This window comes from Enhydra lutris, unplaced genomic scaffold (genome assembly GCF_002288905.1).
Source record: "Enhydra lutris kenyoni isolate GAN:26980312 unplaced genomic scaffold, ASM228890v2 scaffoldscaffold24, whole genome shotgun sequence".
Taxonomy (NCBI): Eukaryota; Metazoa; Chordata; class Mammalia; order Carnivora; family Mustelidae; genus Enhydra; species Enhydra lutris.
Genome location: NW_019154108.1, coordinates 11631547 through 11648355, shown reverse-complemented (window position 1 = coordinate 11648355; position 16809 = coordinate 11631547). Strand labels below are relative to the sequence as shown.

The window sequence follows — 16809 nt, the reverse complement described above, 5'->3', positions numbered from 1 at the left end:
AGATTCACCTCCTTATCCTTTGCTGCTGCAGTTTCTGACCCGAGTGGACAAGGCTCTAGAGTACCAAGCCACGGACTCCGTTTACCCATGCCCAGCTGCCTCCCCAGCCCAGGGCCAGAGGCGCAACGGGGGGTGACAAGCCCCAGCCCCCAGTGGGAAGCACTCGGCCTCTGTGAAGGCTCTGGGTCCTCAACAAGGCAGCTCTGGGGAGGCAGACCTCAAGGCCGCCGCGGGCCACGGTGTGGACCCGTGGGCAGGAAATCCCTAAAGAGCTGAGAGTCGCTGACACAAGGCAGCGTCAGCCTGGGTGAGGCAGGGGGACCAGCCGTGTCCCCATCTCCAGCACCCCCGGCTGCAAGCCGCCCACAGAATGGAAGTAAGAACAGGTTACCTGTCGGGCCAGCTGCAGCTTCAAGAGGAATCCCCAGACCTTCACGGGGCCAAACCCGCTTTATGCTCCCTACCTGCCTCCTAGAACAATCTGAAGCCACTTTGGTCAAGGACCCTGAGACCACGAATGGGAACCAGAGGCGGGGAGATTCCTGTGGGATGCCCCCGAGATTCACGGGTTGAGATGAGTCGGCATTTAAGAGAGTCAGGTGGTGGTTCTTCTCCACACTTGGTTTTGTTTTGTTTTTAAAGATTTTGTTTATTTGAGAGAGAAAGAGAGAGTGTGCATGAGTGGGGAGAGGGGCAGAGGGAGAAGCAAACTCCCCGCTGAGCAGGGAGCCCGACGCAGGACTTGATCCCAGGACCCTGAGACCATGACCTGAGCCGAAAGCAGACGCTTCACCAACTGAGCCACCCAGGTGTCCCTGGTTTTGGTTTTGGTTTTTTTAAATTACATGCTTGTAATTTTAAAATGCAGACATTTGATGAACAATCAAATGAATGAGGAGCATATGAATTCCCTCGTGGCTGACAAGTGTCCCGCACTCAGGAGCACGTGCCATCCTCCTAGGGGCCGCGGGCCGCGGGGACGGGAACGCAGACGCCAGCGTGCTGGCTGTGTTCCAGGACTTCGTCAAACTGATGCCGCTGGTGGCGGAAGCAAATCAAATGGGCGAAGAGCTGGAGAAGGTAAGAGCTGGAGGACGGTCCAGCAACCGGTCCAGGAAGGGCCCCGGAGAACAGGGTCCACGGCCCCTCGCACCACCGCCACGGCCAGCTCCGTGGTGTGGACGGGGACATGGGGCCTGGAGAGGTCAGGACCCAGGACCCCACCATGAGCCATTGACAGAACCCAGGTCAATACCCAGAACTCTCCAGTCCCAGCTGCTAATGCCATTCCTTCTACCTCTGGCCACCGAGGCCGCCACAGCCACCAGGGCCCCAGAACTCAGGACCGCAGACCAATGCCTGCCTGCCGAACCACCCCATCCCAGATTGCCCTCCAGTAGGGTTTCTCTGGGTCCGGCATCCCGAAGCTTTCTATGCCAGAGAGGACCTACATGGGGGTTGGCTCCCTGGTGACACAGGACCCCAGTCCTCAGGAAACTTGCAAGAGACTCACTTCGGGAGGGTCAGAAAAAGGGAGAGACAGGGCAGGGATGGTGCGGAAACGCAGAGTGACTCAGGGCAAAGTGTTTCTCTTACTAGGAACTCAGAATGGAACTGAAGGTGAAGAATTTAGCATCTTCAGACTCCAGGGGCTACGAACTACAGAAAGAGGTCACGGTGAAGGTGACACACCAAAGGACTCATGAGGTGAGCACGCCTCTGGGGACGGGGTTTCGGAGGTACTTTCCCAGGGACAGAGGTCAATTTGACCCCTACAGCCTGTGGAGACCCAGAGAAGGGACACCACGTGTTCTGAGTGTGAGCTGGGACTCTGCAGACAGAGGACCCCTCCTCTGTGGTTCCCTCCTGGGCCTCTCCCAGACGGCATCAAGTCCTGAGACTGTCGCAACCACCAGCACTGAGCACTTTCTGTTGAATAGTTTTTCAATTTTTAATTTATTTGAGAAAGAGAGAGAGAGCACAAGCAAGGGGAGGGGCAGAGGGAGAGGGAGACGCAGACTCCCCGCTGAACAGAGAGACTGATGCGGGACTTGATCCCAGGACCCAAAGATCCTCATCTGAGCCGAAGGCAGATGCTTAACTGACTGAGCCACCCAAGAGCCCTATTTTTAACATGACTTGAAATCTTGAGTACCAGAAGGGAGCCCGAGAGTTTAGCCAGCTGATGGTCGTGTCTGTGTGTGAGCGAGTGAGACAGAGCGAGAGAAAGAGAGAGACAGAGAGGTGTGTCCATCTGGAGAAGTGAGAAAATCTGCATGCTGGTTAAGATTCCAGAAAAGGCCTGGCTGATCCTTTCCCATGGTTGCCTTTGCTCACTGCCAGGAGGGTCCCCTTCAGGTACCTAAGACCCCTTGCCTTTCTCTCTGCCCAACAGAAAAGACTGGGGTGCTCCGTCGGTGTCCATTACGTATTTCTGCCCTCGGAGCAACCCCAGGACCTCTGGCCCCAGCCCAACGCACTCTCCTCAGCCTGTCTCTCTAGACGAACCCCGAATGCTCCAGGGGCGTCTGGGTGGGCAGACAGACTTGGCAAACGTGCCACTGGCGGAAGGGACCAGCCATCACTGGGTGATCTGCTCTACCAAGCAATGAGCTTGTCCTTCTCTGAGTCTCATCCTTCTGCTCATTCCCCCAAAGTTGTCAAAATCTTCTTAAAATTGTGTAATGTCACAGGAAAAGAGTTTTAAATGGATACTCAGGGCCTATGAGTGTGTTTCCTGCTGGGCACCAGGGTCACAGAGTCTCAGCTCGACAGGGCCCAGGGAGCCAACCTGAGCCAGGCCAGACTGGAGCTGAACTTTTTTTTTTTTTTTTTTTTAAAGATTTTATTCCTTTATTTGACAGACAGAGATCACAAGTAGGCAGAGAGGCAGCCAGTGAGAGAGGAGGAAGCAGGCTCCCCGCAGAGCAGAGATCCTGATGCGGGGCTCCATCCCAGGACCCCGAGATCATGACCTGAGCCAAAGGCAGAGGCTTCAACCCACTGAGCCACCCAGGCCAGAGTCTGAACTTCTGAGACATTTTTCTGTTCTTTTCTGTGTCTGCCTCTGACCAACACTGCGGTGGCCTCCTCTGTACCCCCTGGGGTGAGGAGAGAAGGGAGACATGTCCCTGTCCCTTCACGTCACAAATCTCACAGCTCTGGAGGCTGGAAGCCCGAGATCGTGGCACAGGCGGATCTGGTATCTGGTGAAGGATGGCTTCATGGGTCAGAGCAGACACCTTCTCGCTGGGTCCTCACGTGGCATTTGGGGCCTGGGAGGGCTCTGGGGCCTGCTTCGTCAGGCGCTGATTCCATTTGTGAGGGGCCCACCCTCCTGGGCCAGTTGCCTCCCACAGGCTCCGCTTCCTCATCCTATCACACCCGGGCTTGGGTTTCAATGTATGGATGTGGGGGGACCTAACACTCAGTCCAGAGCAGCAGGCTGGACGCCGGCCCCTCGCACACCTCCAATGTAGCTTTCGGGGGTCCAACGCAGGGGCTGGCCAGGGCCATGGGGGGAGAGGGAAGTCTCCACTGGAAAGGCCAGCTGCACTCACTTTTCAGGAGCTCCCAGGCAAAAGCTTCCAGCCAGGGAGTCTGTGTCCACGGTCACCCCCACTAGTCCTGTAGAGCCTCACTGACGCTCGGAGGATGGGGCTGTTCCTCACTGCACTCGAGGCAGACAAGAAAAGAAAGAAATCTTTTAGGGTCTGGAAGATGTTCTTTCTTTTGAAGACACATTACACTCAGAGAACGATGTGTCTGTTGAGTTGTTTCCAAGCTGCTCAGACAAGGAGTTGCTCGGTTTACCCGGTAACCACTTCTGATGGGACATTTATGGTCCAGAACATTCCATCTCACTTGCATGCCCCCTCCCCGTTCTGCATCTTATGCTTCTGTCCTCTCAGCAGCCGTGTCCCTCACCCAGTGAGGAGATAGACAGTGGCAGGTTCTCTCAGGGGCATGAGCTCACACGTCTATCACCTTATTATTCTGTAGCCCAGACGCCCAGCCCAGGCCTCCCTGCATGAAAACCAAGGCGCTGGCGGGGCTATTTTGCTTTCTGGAGGCTTGAGGACAATCTGTTTCCTTGCTTCTTCAAGCTTCTAGAGGCCCCTCCTTTCCCAGGCTCATGGCCATCATGCTCCATTTCCAAAGTCAGCCGGGTGGCAGCTCCCTGACCCAGCTCCAGCCACCGTCTCTCCAACCGCGTCTTCTGCCTCCTCCTTCCACATTTAAGGTCCATGTGATTACACAGGGCCCACGTGGATAGCCCAAGCAAATCTCCCTATTTGAAGGTCAGCTGATAAATAAACTTGACTCCCCCTGCAATGACTCCCCTTTGCCACATGAGGTAACACACAGGCAGGTTCCCAAGACTGGGATGCGGACATCCTGGAGGGCCATTCTTCCGCGAACCTCAAACCTCCATTTCTCCTGGGAGGGCCTGTCGCCTCCACTCTTCGTCATCTCCTCGGAGTCGTTCAGTTCCAGCAACTCAAGGATGCTGAAGTAACGGGTCAGGAATGAATGTGGACAAAGTTTGTGGAGAGCGTGGTATGGTCCCGGGTACCCCAAGCGCAGGCCATGTGAGGGAGGTGAAGTCAGACACCGTTGACTCATCCATGTGCTTCCAGGTGTGGATCTGGTCGAAAGCCAAGTTTATCAATAGGAAATTCCTAATGGAGGAACTTTACCAGCGCTTTCTGGAGGGGGAAGACAGCCACGTGGCTCAGGAAGATGACCCTTTCTGGGATCCCGTCGAGGCTGTGCACCTGGGCTCGGCTCACGTGTGGCTCCAGCCCCTCGCCTACTGCATGAAGCTCGAGGAGCAGGTGGAGTTCCTCAACTGCGACGGGATGGAGGAGGCCATGCTGCACGTTCATGTGACGCCCTGCTCCCCGGGGGGACAGTGGGTGTCTCCTTCTTCCCTGGTCCTGGGTGTGCCCAGCAGAGAGCTCGCAGCATGCCTGAGCTCTCCCCGGAGGTGGTCAGCTCGGTGCCCTGAGGAGCTCACTCAGCCATGACTTGGCCAAGCCAAATCTAATTGGATTTTTGCCATGGCGGTCAAATCGGCTGACCTGAAATTTTCCAGAGCCTGGTGAGGAGGCCCTAGAGCCGGAAGGGAAAGCTGGTTTTCCAGGTCATCCCTTCTCCATCCAGGGTATAGGATCCAATCATTTTTTTGTTCGTTTTCTCAAGGTAGACACTGAGGTGCCTTTGTTCCCTAGCCTGGCCTCATTCTGGGTGGTTATTCGACCTTCTGTGGGGACAGACTTTGCTTTAACTCTGCTGTATTGTCTCTCCGCCTCTCTCTTTCTCTCTTCAGGCCAGAGGCAGTCCAGACAGTTTTCACAAAAGCCCAAGTCTCTTAGCAATCCTAAGAGGTGAGGCAGGCAGGCAGGGGCTCTGTTCTGGGAGCTTGGTCCCCTTGGGCACCCATGGCAGCTTTTTTGTCTTTCTGAAGAGGCAACAGGCTCTGGAAGGGGGCGAGAGGACTGCAAGGTCCTGTGACCCAGGCACTGAGCTGACCATCGACTGTCTTTCTTGCAACTCTATGACACTTTCTGGTCTCTGGGCTACCTCGGGCTTCTGGGCTGCTGGATGGTTCTGGGCTGCTGGGTTGCTCTCACGGCAAGTTAATAAAGCAGGATTCTAGTATCTAGGCTTTGGTCTTTGTGAGCTTGGTGGGAGAAATGGCCCTTGTTGGAAAGCAGTCCAAATTTGCAAACTTGTTGGCCTGGAGTTGGCTCTGGACTGTGAAGAGTCCACCAAGGAAAGTGGCACCTTGAGAGGCTACCTCTGGGTGGCCAGATGGCTTTCCCTGGGTAGCAGCCCCTTTCTCCCAGTGGGAACCTACCTAGGTCTCCAGGGTTAGCGCATTTATTGCATGAAGTGGATACATTCCTGTCTCCTCAAGAAGGCTGTGAACTCCTTGAGTGTCTCTTGAATGAACGAATTCCACAGCTGGTAACATCCCCTGTCTTTTCTTCAGAGACATGGGCCATCTCTTGAGGAGTCTCAGTGGTCCCCTTTGACCACACAATCCTAACAGGTTGGGCCCTGGCTAACCCGTGGTCCATGTTCTCCTTCTCTGTTTGCAGAGCACATGGTGACGAGGATGTGGTTATGGACCCTTTGGAGCTGCTGGGCAAGAGGATGGATTTCCAGATTGGCCTCGTGCGGTGTCTCGGCATCAAGTGGCTCAAGGAGGGCGCGGAGCGGGGCATCCAGATGGGGTACCGGCCTGCCCCGCGGAGCCGTGTGCACAAACTACCCCCTCGTGGGCCCTGGTGGGAGGGAGTCTTGCCTCAAGGGTCAAATACGAGTGTACCATGAAATTTTCTTCAGTTTCTCCTTGCCCAGCCCCAACATGAGTATTTGCTCGTCTGTTTAGTGGAAACCCCATTTCCTTCAAGGTTGTTGGACAGTAAGCCACATGTGCTGAGAAGAGTGATTGAAGCAGGAGTCACAGATTTTGTCTGAAAGAATATCCAGTAAAGCTGTTTTATCTATATGGGATAGTCTGGGTTTGGTGTTTTGTTTTGTTTTTATTTTTGTTTTTTTGAGTTGGAAACAAAAGGACTGTATTGCAATATGGCAGAAACACCAGATAGGCTTAATTAGGCTGAAAGGATTTTAAGTGATCAAGGGAAGCTTTGAAGGACAAAAACAAAACCACCACCTCACATGGAAAATGAACATTTTTATATTATAAATAGAAAGTATTTATCGAAGTGTTTATCCATTTCCTTTTTGTTAGACACGTAATGCCCTCCATGTAGCGGTACTTCTCATGGTAAGTAGTTGAGACTTTGGGGGCGGCACTCGTGACAGGCAGTTACTGGTCATCTTGGATCGACTGACCGATCCAGACCATCATTCTTGGGCTCATGTGATCCTTTTCTTTAGAAATGTATCCCTTCTGGTTTTAAATGGTGTTTTCTGTGCTTTCAGGTACAGAATTTATGATCTTTCAAGCACTTTCTACACCAAGCCTGTATGGAAAACTGTGAATCCCCAAATAGAAGAAACTGTCCAATTTACAGCCTTAAATGCGTCTCAGGAGTTTCTGAACTATTTACAAACAAATGCTCTCATTGTCGAATTATGGGGTCTTCAAGGTACCCCGTTTACTTCCTCTTTGGCGTGATGCAGCCTTCCATCAGCTATCACGTGTTTCTGGGGATACTGAGGGACGGAGAGAGAGGGTGGGCGTCAGGGTCTTAACAGCTAAGAGCCATCTTCTCCTGGGTCCCTGGGCTCTAGTTCACAGGTGATTATACAGTTTAAATCTCTTCGCGTGACACTGGGGACTGACAGCGGGGAGTTTCTTTGCTTGACAATATCTTCCCCACATTGCAGAAGGCTGTGCCCAACTGAACTCCTCTCAGCCAGATGTCATGGTCACAAGTGAAGGCCACATCATGGTGGACACCAAGAAAATTTCCACAATGATGGATACAAGCCAGGTGTGCACATTTAGGTGGCATTCAGATAGACAAAGCAGATGACAAAGAAATCCCAGGGGACAGCTGTTGAGGGATCATCAGAGTTCCTTCACTTAACAAGTGTTTTCTTGATTTCCTTCTGTGTTTGAGGGTCTTAAACCCTGCTCACCACCACCCCCGCCACCATCTAGTTGTCCCCTGGTAGTAAAAATTGCCAGTCCCAAAAGTGATGCAAATAATCCAGCCAAAGGCTAAATGGACATGTTTTTTGTAGACCACCTCAAATCAGATACCAGAACTTTATATGAAGTTGCTCAAGTTAGAACAGGAGACGGAACTGCTCAGAAACGTTAACAGAGCCTTGAGAGAGGAAAATGTGCTGCTCAAACGCTCACTCGAGAAAGCTGCTTCTGCCGAACCAGGTAAGAGACGACCCAAGTCCTGGCTGTTTACTTTCTAAACCTCTACCTCCGAGAGGTGTGTTTGTGTTTCTAAGAAATTCACTTAAAAAAAAAAAAAAAAGATTGTATTTATTTATTTGTCAGAGAGGGAGAGAGCACAAGTAGGCAGAGCAGCAGGCAGAGGCAGGGGAGAAGCAGACTCCTCACCGAGCAGGGAGCCCAATGTGGGGCTCGATCCCAGGACCCTGAGGTCATGACCTGAGCTGAAGGCAGAGGCTTAACTTACCCAGCCACCAGGTGCTGCTCTAAGAAATTTACTCTTTAATGAGTTGAACTAGATCTTGTTTCATTAAAAAATGCAGAACTGGGAACCTGGGTGGCTCAGTGGATTGAAGCCTCTGCCTTCGGCTCGGGTCATGATCCCGGGGTCCTGGGATCGAGCCCCACGATGTGTTCTCTGCTCAGCGGTGAGCCTGCTTCCCCCCTCTCACTCTGCCTGCCTCTCTGCCTACTTGTGATCTCTGTCTGTCAAATAAATAAATAAAATCTTAAAAAAAAAAAAATGCAGAACTTCCCCTCCCCCTCTTCTGCCGGGTAAGGTCTCTTTGGAGGGTCTCAGCGGTGCTGGGTAAATGCTGCTGGGGAATGCCGTAAAAACACAAGTGCAGGCACTTGGTGGAACAGACGATTAAACAAATACCGTCTTTTCTCACTACCTCAGCACGTAAGCCTTCAGACGCCCTGAAGGTCCCTCCAACGCCAGCACAGCTGCCCGCAGCTGGGGACAGTCCTCACGTGTCCGCCCAGCGACCCGGCTCGGACAGGGAGCTGGCCATGGCCCTGAAGGTCTTCTACCAAAGCATGAACGCGGCGAGAGGACAGTTTCTCAGACTGAGACATTATAAACCTCCTGTAAGTAACCAGAAGCCTGAGAGCAGAAGGACACTTTCTCCATTAAATTCAGGCATTTGAGGGAACTGCACTGCCTGAGCTTGGGGAGGAGGGGGTGGACGCGTGAACGGAGTGGCCACGGCTCTCCTGGGCAGCCGTCGAGGGACATCGTGGGACACGGGGCTACTTCCAATCCCAGCATTCTTTGACTTTGTGATTAGTAGAGCACTCCCGAAATGCAAATTCGTTTATTGTTATAAACCAAATAAGATACCGTGGCAGAAAAACCACGACTACTTCAATAGATTCAGAAAAAGCCTTTGATAAAATTCAGCATTTTATCATGGTAAAAAAGTCTTAGCATATTAGGAATAAAATGTGCTTTCCTGAATTTTATAAAGGCTATCTTAAACACAGAGCAAGCATGAGGCTGAGTGGCAAATCCTGAATGCTCTCCGTGTTACATCAGGAAGAAGTCCGAAATGCCACCAATCAGAAGTATCCGTTTCCCACTGGTCTTGAGGCTCTAGCCAGCACCGCAAGGCAAAAAATACATGGTAGAAAGATTGAAAAGGGGGAAAAAAAATCATAGGGACAATAGCACATATTTCTACAGTATTTACTAAGTGCTTTAGAGTTACTAACTCAATTCTACAACACCCCCTTGCAGTAGGAACCAGGATTATCCTTATTTTACAGTTCAGGGCCCTAAGGCACAAGAAGGGTTAAGTAACTTGTGTGAAGATACACAACTAGTTAAGTAGCAGGCCCAACCTCCAAACCCAGCCAGGGGCACTCCACAGTCTATATCCTTCCTATTACCTCAGGCTGCCTCTGTTTTTATTCCCAGATGACATGTTTCTGCAAATTAAAAATCCAGAAGACTCTAGAAATTAACTTTTGGAATTACAAAGTTGCTGGAAAGAAAAGCAATATTTAAAAATTAACTGCATTTGAATTTAACAGCATCAAACAGAACTACCTTGTATAAAAGATGCCATTTATAATTGTAGCAGATACATAAAGTACTCAGGCTTACAACTAACACAAAACTATGGACTTCCATGGAGAGCATTTTGAAACTTGCTTGAGAGATGTTAAAGATGTAAATAAAGGATGAAACATGCCGTGTCTGCATGGTTGGGCAGATTTGTTCTTGTAAATCTGTCACAGCTCCCTGAGAGTCCATGTAATCCCAATCAAATGTAATGGGGTCTGACAAGATGATTCTGCCATTTAGATGGAATCAAAAAAAGTGAAGAATGGCCAAGACCGAGACCCCAAAACATCGTAGGAAGACTGGCCCCACCTGACACCAAAGTCTGTTTTAATGCTACTGTAACAGATGGTAATATCTCGGCCCCGATCAGGTAAGGTGACCAGAGAAAAAGGACAGAAGACCCCGAAACAGATTCACTAAGGACTGGGGACTTGAGAGATGACGGATGAGACGCAGTGGTCGTGGAGAGGATGGATTTTTCAACAAACGGTGCTAGAATTAAAAATACATACAAGGGAAAACGAAACTGGAGCCTTACCGAAGAGGACACCCAGAGATCACTTTCAGGTGACAATTAAGGACCCAATCATGGAAGGTAAGAGCCTGGACACAACCATGAGCTCATGGTGACATGACAGGAAAAACAGTGATGGACACAACGACATTAATATGGTAAACTTGGGCCCAGATACCCAAACAAAGCCAAAAGAAGTTTGGAAGGGTTATTTATAACACATTTAACCTACAGCGAACTAATATCCACAGTCGGGAACTACACTCAAAAGGATACACAGCCCAGCAGGGGGAAAAAAAAAGTGGTCAAAAAACCTAAACAGGAACTTCACAAAACCAAAAAAGTCAATAAATACACAAAAAAGTGCTTAATGTCATTAGAAGTTTGGGAAACACTACCTGAAACCACAATGAAACTGTACCATAAACCCAACTATACGGGAAAAATTTAAAAATCTCAAAAGCCTGAGTTGTGGCGACAGTCTGGAAAGAATGGAAATCGGAATGGCCACTTAAAGCATTTTTTTGCCATTTACCCTATAAAAGTTGAAGCTGCACCGTCCCCAGAAACCTGCCACTGTCCTCCAGGGAGTTCGCTGGTCCTGCAGAGAATTCAGCCCCAGTGCCCTGAAGCAGAGGTTCTTGAAGTGTGGTCCCGGGCCAGCAGCTCCAGAATCATCAGGGGTCTTAGAAATACAAACCAAGGGCCCTGCCAGCCCTCCCGAACCAGACCCCTGGTGTGCAGCCCTGGGGTCTGCGCTTTAACCAGCCCTCCAGGTGGCTCTGCCTTGAAGTTTGAGAACCATCTCGCAAGACATTCAACATACGGAATGAATTCACTTCTCTCCTACGTGTCCAGAACAGTACTCGTTATATACACCATTCTTGAGAGAATTGAGAAAACAGTCACACAGATCATTTCCTATTCTGTGGTTCAGTGAGGAAGTGGCTGGAAACCCTACAGAAACCCGGGCCTACACACACTGGCTGTTCATACCATCTCCCTTCCACCCCAGAAGGAGCCCCAAACTGGAAACATCCCAGTGCACACCCTCCTCGCCGAGGAACACCATCCTGCTATGAAAACAAACTCCAGCCCCCGGCCACACGGGGCCACACGGGGCATCTCAGCCCCAACCAAGCTGACCTGTAAATCACAAAAGGCACCACCCAGTAGGATCCCATAAATGGCCAAGAAACAGGCAAAACAGACTGTTGAGGGCTGCATTCCAGGCGGCAAGTTAATGCTTACCACGCGTCAGGCTAGTGGTTGGGCCTGGTGGAGGGGGTGGGCGGGAGGGGGCTCGAGAGGCAGGTGCTTTCTGGGGCAGCTGTATTCACTCTAACACATTACAGGTACTCATTCGTGTGTTTATCTCATAATAAAAAAGAAAGAAAAGCTTTTAGGTGAAAAGCTAAAAAGAAGCCACAGCCTGTTTGTATTACTTCTCACTGCGAATATATAAACAACTACCTTCAAGAGAAAGTTGTGGTCGGAAAACACACTGGAGAAAATGGCCCAGGTACCTAGCAGGCGTTTCACAAGTGATCCTGGAGGCAGAAACTGAGAGGACGCTCGGGACGGGCTGGGTGCCCGCGCCCATCTCAGCACCGTCCCCCTCCAGCCCACCCGCACCCCTGCAGCCTCTTCTCAGGCACCTGCTTACCTGGGGTGGGGGACTCGGCAGCCCAGCCTCCCCCGCCCACGGGAGACCCGCCCGCTCCGCACGGTCCTTGGCCGACCAGTACGGGAGGAACACATCCTTCCAGCCTGAGAAAGCGGCGTCAGCGCAGCACGGCTCCCCGTTCGCAGCACCTTCCTGGGGCCAGGGTGCTCCTGGGGGACTCACGCGTGTCCGCCAGCAGCTCTCAGCCGCCGCGCTGGGAGAACGTCCACACGCATTTTCGCTCTCATCACGTGAGGCTACTGTCCTTTTTTCCCCCTTTATTTTCAGGATGACGATGGATTGCTCCGACCGTTTGTGCACCAACAGTCGCAACGGCTAAAGGACTTCGGGGAGCTGCTGGAATCCAGCTTGTGGAGACTGAAAAGCGATGTTGCTCGCATAGTGAGAGAGAAGAGAGCGGGCTTGCTGCACCCCGGCTAGCGCGGGCCGCTGACCCGGAGCCCCTGCGCTGCGCCTGCCCTCGCCGGGGCGGCCAGGGAGCCTCATGCACTCGGCCCTCCGCTGAGCTGGGCACTCAACATACCCAACCCATTTCTTGGACGGCTTCCGTCCTTCGGTTTGATTCCAAATCCTGTAAAAACGAACCCACATCCAGGGTGAAGGTGAGCTGGGGACGGGCCTGTCTCGGGCTGAATCCTGTTCAGTCACTTCCGCACTGCAGCTGGAGGCAAGTGCCTTCCCCTCGCTAAGCCTCTCGTTCCCTAATATAGACGAACGACAACAGTACTGACTGCTGATGCTTAACGAGCATGACAAATACAGGGGCGCCTGGGGGGCTCCGTTGGTCAGGCGTCTGCGTTCAGCTCAGGTCATGATCCCGGGGTCCTGGGATCGAGCCCCGGGTCTGGCTCCCCGCTGGGGGAGGGGGCTGCTTCTCCCTCTGCCCCTCCCTCTGCTTATGCCCTCTCCCTCTCTCTCTCAAGCAAATAAAATCTTTCGAACTATATAAAACACTATGAAGCGCTCAGAACAGGACTGGCACACTGAAGCATTGGTACCTTTACAGTAAACAGCTTGAAAGTTCAAATAAAGCTGTTTTGATCAACTTCTTGCTGTCAGACCTGGAGACAAATGGTGGTTTCAAACCCTCACTTCGCATCCTTGCTCTGGTTCTGCTAACTCGGCCTCGTTCAGTCGATCTGCGAACCATCCCTCAGGCCAACAGCTCAGCAGCTCGTGCCATGGGCCCGAGTGGGGCAGGGGGTGGGGCAGGGGCCGAGGCAGAGAGCGCTGTCTGCGGGGGATCAGTCAGGCCCAGGCGGTCTTGGCTCCACATGGAGCTGCCTGCCGGGCCCCACAGAGGGTCACCGGGCACAGGCGGCTCTGGGAAAGGCTGCAGAGAGCCCTGGCCTGGACGGCTGTTGTACTCACAGCGAGGCTCTGCGAGCGACCATGTGGCAGCTCCCGTCCTTCATTAGGTTTCCATGAGTTCGGCTCAGTTGTCTCCAGGTTGAGGCATGAAAGGATAAACAAACCAGGCCTGTCCAGGACTCGGGGGGGCGGGGCGGGTGCTGCCTCTGGAGAGGGCATTCCTGCAGCAGAATGGGGGAGAATGGGGGGACGGCTGATTCCCTTAAGAAACCAGGACAGAGGAAACAGGGGCAACAGGCCAAGTGTTTGCCCTGAAGTGTGATGTTAGGGGGATAAACAGGAGGTCACCGAAACTCCACTGGCAGGACAGGCTAGCTAGGAAGGCAGGGAATCTGGTGATTTCTGCTTAAGGATGGGGCCCAAAGGCTGCATCAGGGATGCTTGGGTTTTTCCTGCAGCTCAGGTGCGGGACTAGTACACACATCAGCTAAAAAACAACCTGCAAGCTTGCAGCCCGAGTGTGGAGCTCCACCTGGGGACAGCGGCGGGGCCTGGGGTCTGTAAGGCTGCATGGTGTCCCTAGGAGCCTGTCGGCGAGGCAGGCCAGCAGGGAGGCCCCAGGAACCAGGAAAGACTTCTACCCCTTGGACTGAGCCTCAAAGTTCTCTAACAATTTGCAGAAATAACTGCAGAAGGATGTGTACTTTCGGCAAAGGAGCAGCTAGAGAAGGCTTGCGGGTTACAAGGAACGTCTGGACGAGACACGCTTGTACACAGATGTATACATGCCAGTGTCCACCTTAGAGTGGCGCACACTGCCAAGCTGCAAAGAACATGATGCGGCCTGCAGCCGCATCCACTAATCCCCAAATGCACCTCAAACCATCCAGGCCTCGGCTCCAACCTGCAGATCTCCTGACCGCAGGCCGAGGAGCCCACTGTTGCATTAGGATTCGGCCCTGTGGCTAGTCGTGAGATCTGCTGCTCCTCCACACCTTCCTGATTTTAGAGAGGATAAGACCTTTCCTAAGGGCCCACCAATGAGGCCACAGCTGAGAGTAATTCCCAACCAGGCCGGGAAGAGGATGGGCGAGACCCCAACACCACCACAAACCTCCCTCTTGAAGCTAGCGCCCCGCTCAGAAGGGTCCCTCCACACGAATCAGGTTCCTGTCCATGTCGTGCTTCTCATTGAAGAGTAGAAATTTCATAAAGGCAGTGGCTGTCCTCTTTATGTCATGAATAGCACAGAAAACAATGTGTTTATTATATGCTTATTACAAAAAGGAAATTCCTTTGCCTTATTTTAGGGCTTGAGTGGAAAACCTAGTTAAAATACAAAAAATAGGGGTGCCTCGGTGGCTCAGTGGGTTAAGCCTCTGCCTTCAGCTCAGGTCATGATCCCGGGGTCCTGGGATCGAGCCCCACATCAGGCTCTCTGCTCAGCAGGGAACCTGCTTCACCCCCCGTCTGCCTACCTCTCTGCCTACTTGTGATCTCTGTCAAATAAGTAAATAAAATCTTGGGAAAAAAATAAAATACAAAAAATAAATTAGAGAACAATTCTGGTGAAGCAGTGCAAATCAAAAGAAACTGGCCAGCTAGATCTTTAAAACCAACACAGGTACAGAACTGTAGAAAAGAAATGACAGGCCTAATTACTAGCAGTACCCAGGTCAGAGCCCAACTCAAATACCTACGCAGGTCCAAACACAAAGCCACTGTTCCAGTGACAAGCGTTTATTATTCAACTTAGGTAACAGTCAAAAAGTCAGTCAGTGTCGATGGGTGAAAAACTAGGCTAAAATAGCAAAAACCACAGCTTCATTGGGCAAAGGCCCAAAGAGTATATAGAGAAACTCAGTAGGTGAGGTCCCGTTCAGCATCACAGCAGAAGGGAGAGTGGCACTCCCTGCCTCCTGTGACCGCCAGGCTGACCGCCTCATCTGGGACCTGTCAGCAGCACACAGAGAGACGCCCACCCCAGCCTCTGATCTGCCGGCTCATGTTTAAAAACTGACCCATGAATTCCTCAATGAAGAAGTCAAAGATTACTTCTCTCTCACAAGCAGTAAAACCACAAAATCGGCTAAGATTTGACATTTAGGGTAAGCTAGTACAATTTCCTGCTTTTAATGTGTACATATTTTAGATGTGACAAATCTTTTTCACGTACAGCCAGACAGGATATAGAGAATTTCAGATCTCAAATTAAAAAAAGCCGTGAATGCGTGCATTTTACGCCTTCAGGGAAGCCGCAGCTGCTCAGACTTCAGAGCTGCCGATAACACTAAATTCAAGGCCGCGCCGGTGGAGTCTGTCGATCAGCTTCGTTCTGGAGAAGGCTGCTCCGGGGGTGAAGACCCCACCCCTGTAAGACGAGAACAAGGTCAATCCGGGCACAAAGCAAGCTCTAGCCCTCTCCTCTGGGGGTGCGATTCGCTGGAGGCCCGGCCAGCAAGCCATGCAGAGAACTCTGGAAAACCTTCATTTCATACAGACCAGTTTGGGTTCCTTTCTTGAAATCAGCCAAATGAGCAAAGGAGCTATAAGCCATGAGGAAACTAGCAGCCAGCAAACCCATCCAGAAGGGCTCAGCTCCCGGGGGGATTGTCTCTGTGGACTGCCGAGTGTTTGAGGGGGACACTGGGGGTCATCAACCCAAGGGACCACTGCTGTCAGTAAAGGCAATCCTCAGATTCAGGGGGATGAAAAGGGACCTGAGTGAAATAAATTCAGGCAACATAAATAAGACTTAACGTAGAAGAAAAAAGTTTTTTTTTTTTTAATCTAATGACAATATTTATAAAGTGCTAAATATCTTCAAAGGGTATACAGCTGACTCAAACAACATGTGTTTGAACTGCATGGGTTCACTTATATGTTACTTTTTTACAGTACTATAAATGTATTTTTTCTTATGATTAAACGTTTTCATTTCTCTAGCTTACTTTAAGAATATAGCACATAATACCTATGCCAACAGTAAACTATTCGTTAAACTTGGGGGGAGTGAAACCTTACACATGCATTTTCAATTACGTAGGGATCAACTGTAGAATTACTTGGAAAAATTTAATTAGGCTTCCCTTTATACCATTTTTATGGTACTGAACATTGTTTCAGGTCATGGCTACATTTGTTTCTAAGCCTGCAAGCCTGGACTTATCTGTAAAGTTGGCCTACTTTTACAGTAACAGCTAAACGCGCTAGTAACTGAGTCCAGTTGATAATCATCTCGCCAAGATGCCATGCATCAGTTCCCACTGGCATCAGGGCTTCCCACTGCCGGCTGGGTGCCATCAGCGCTGGCAAGAGGCTCCTGACAAGACTATTTAACAACAGGAACCTTTTCTGGGTAGCTGACTCCCACCCTGCGCTATTTTTACAAGGAAAGAAAGCCAGCCTACATAACCCTGAAACTTCTCCTTTATTTATCTCTGCATTGTTCTCAGAGGCCAGTCAGAGATTTTTAATTTGCCCCTATCTCTGGGTCAGAGGTACTGTAAATGCGTATGTGCAGACCCAATGTCTGAAAACTGAAATAAGCT

At 51.2% G+C, this 16809-nt stretch overlaps 2 protein-coding genes across 3 annotated transcripts in view; one reads left to right on the top strand and one right to left on the bottom strand.

Annotated features, from left to right (window-relative positions):
- LOC111150639 (kinesin-like protein KIF28P) overlaps nt 1-12367 on the top strand; it is a 66269-nt gene extending 53902 nt beyond the window's left edge. The window contains exons 16-24 of the mRNA XM_022508126.1: nt 962-1080; nt 1600-1707; nt 4641-4915; nt 6108-6242; nt 6961-7127; nt 7369-7475; nt 7729-7876; nt 8592-8767; nt 12215-12367. Of these exons, the coding sequence (XP_022363834.1) occupies nt 962-1080; nt 1600-1707; nt 4641-4915; nt 6108-6242; nt 6961-7127; nt 7369-7475; nt 7729-7876; nt 8592-8767; nt 12215-12367 (1388 nt within the window). The remainder of the gene's footprint in view (nt 1-961; nt 1081-1599; nt 1708-4640; nt 4916-6107; nt 6243-6960; nt 7128-7368; nt 7476-7728; nt 7877-8591; nt 8768-12214) is intronic.
- Nucleotides 12368-14982: 2615 nt separating this feature from the next.
- Nucleotides 14983-16809, bottom strand: part of LOC111150812 (saccharopine dehydrogenase (putative)) — a 35157-nt gene continuing 33330 nt past the window's right edge. Inside the window, exon 12 of one of the 2 annotated variants that reach the window (XM_022508426.1) lies at nt 14983-15629. In XM_022508426.1, the coding sequence (XP_022364134.1) occupies nt 15524-15629 (106 nt within the window). In that variant the 3' untranslated portion in view covers nt 14983-15523. Of the gene's footprint in view, nt 15979-16809 lie in introns of both variants that reach the window. The other variant, XM_022508427.1, reaches the window with a different exon arrangement.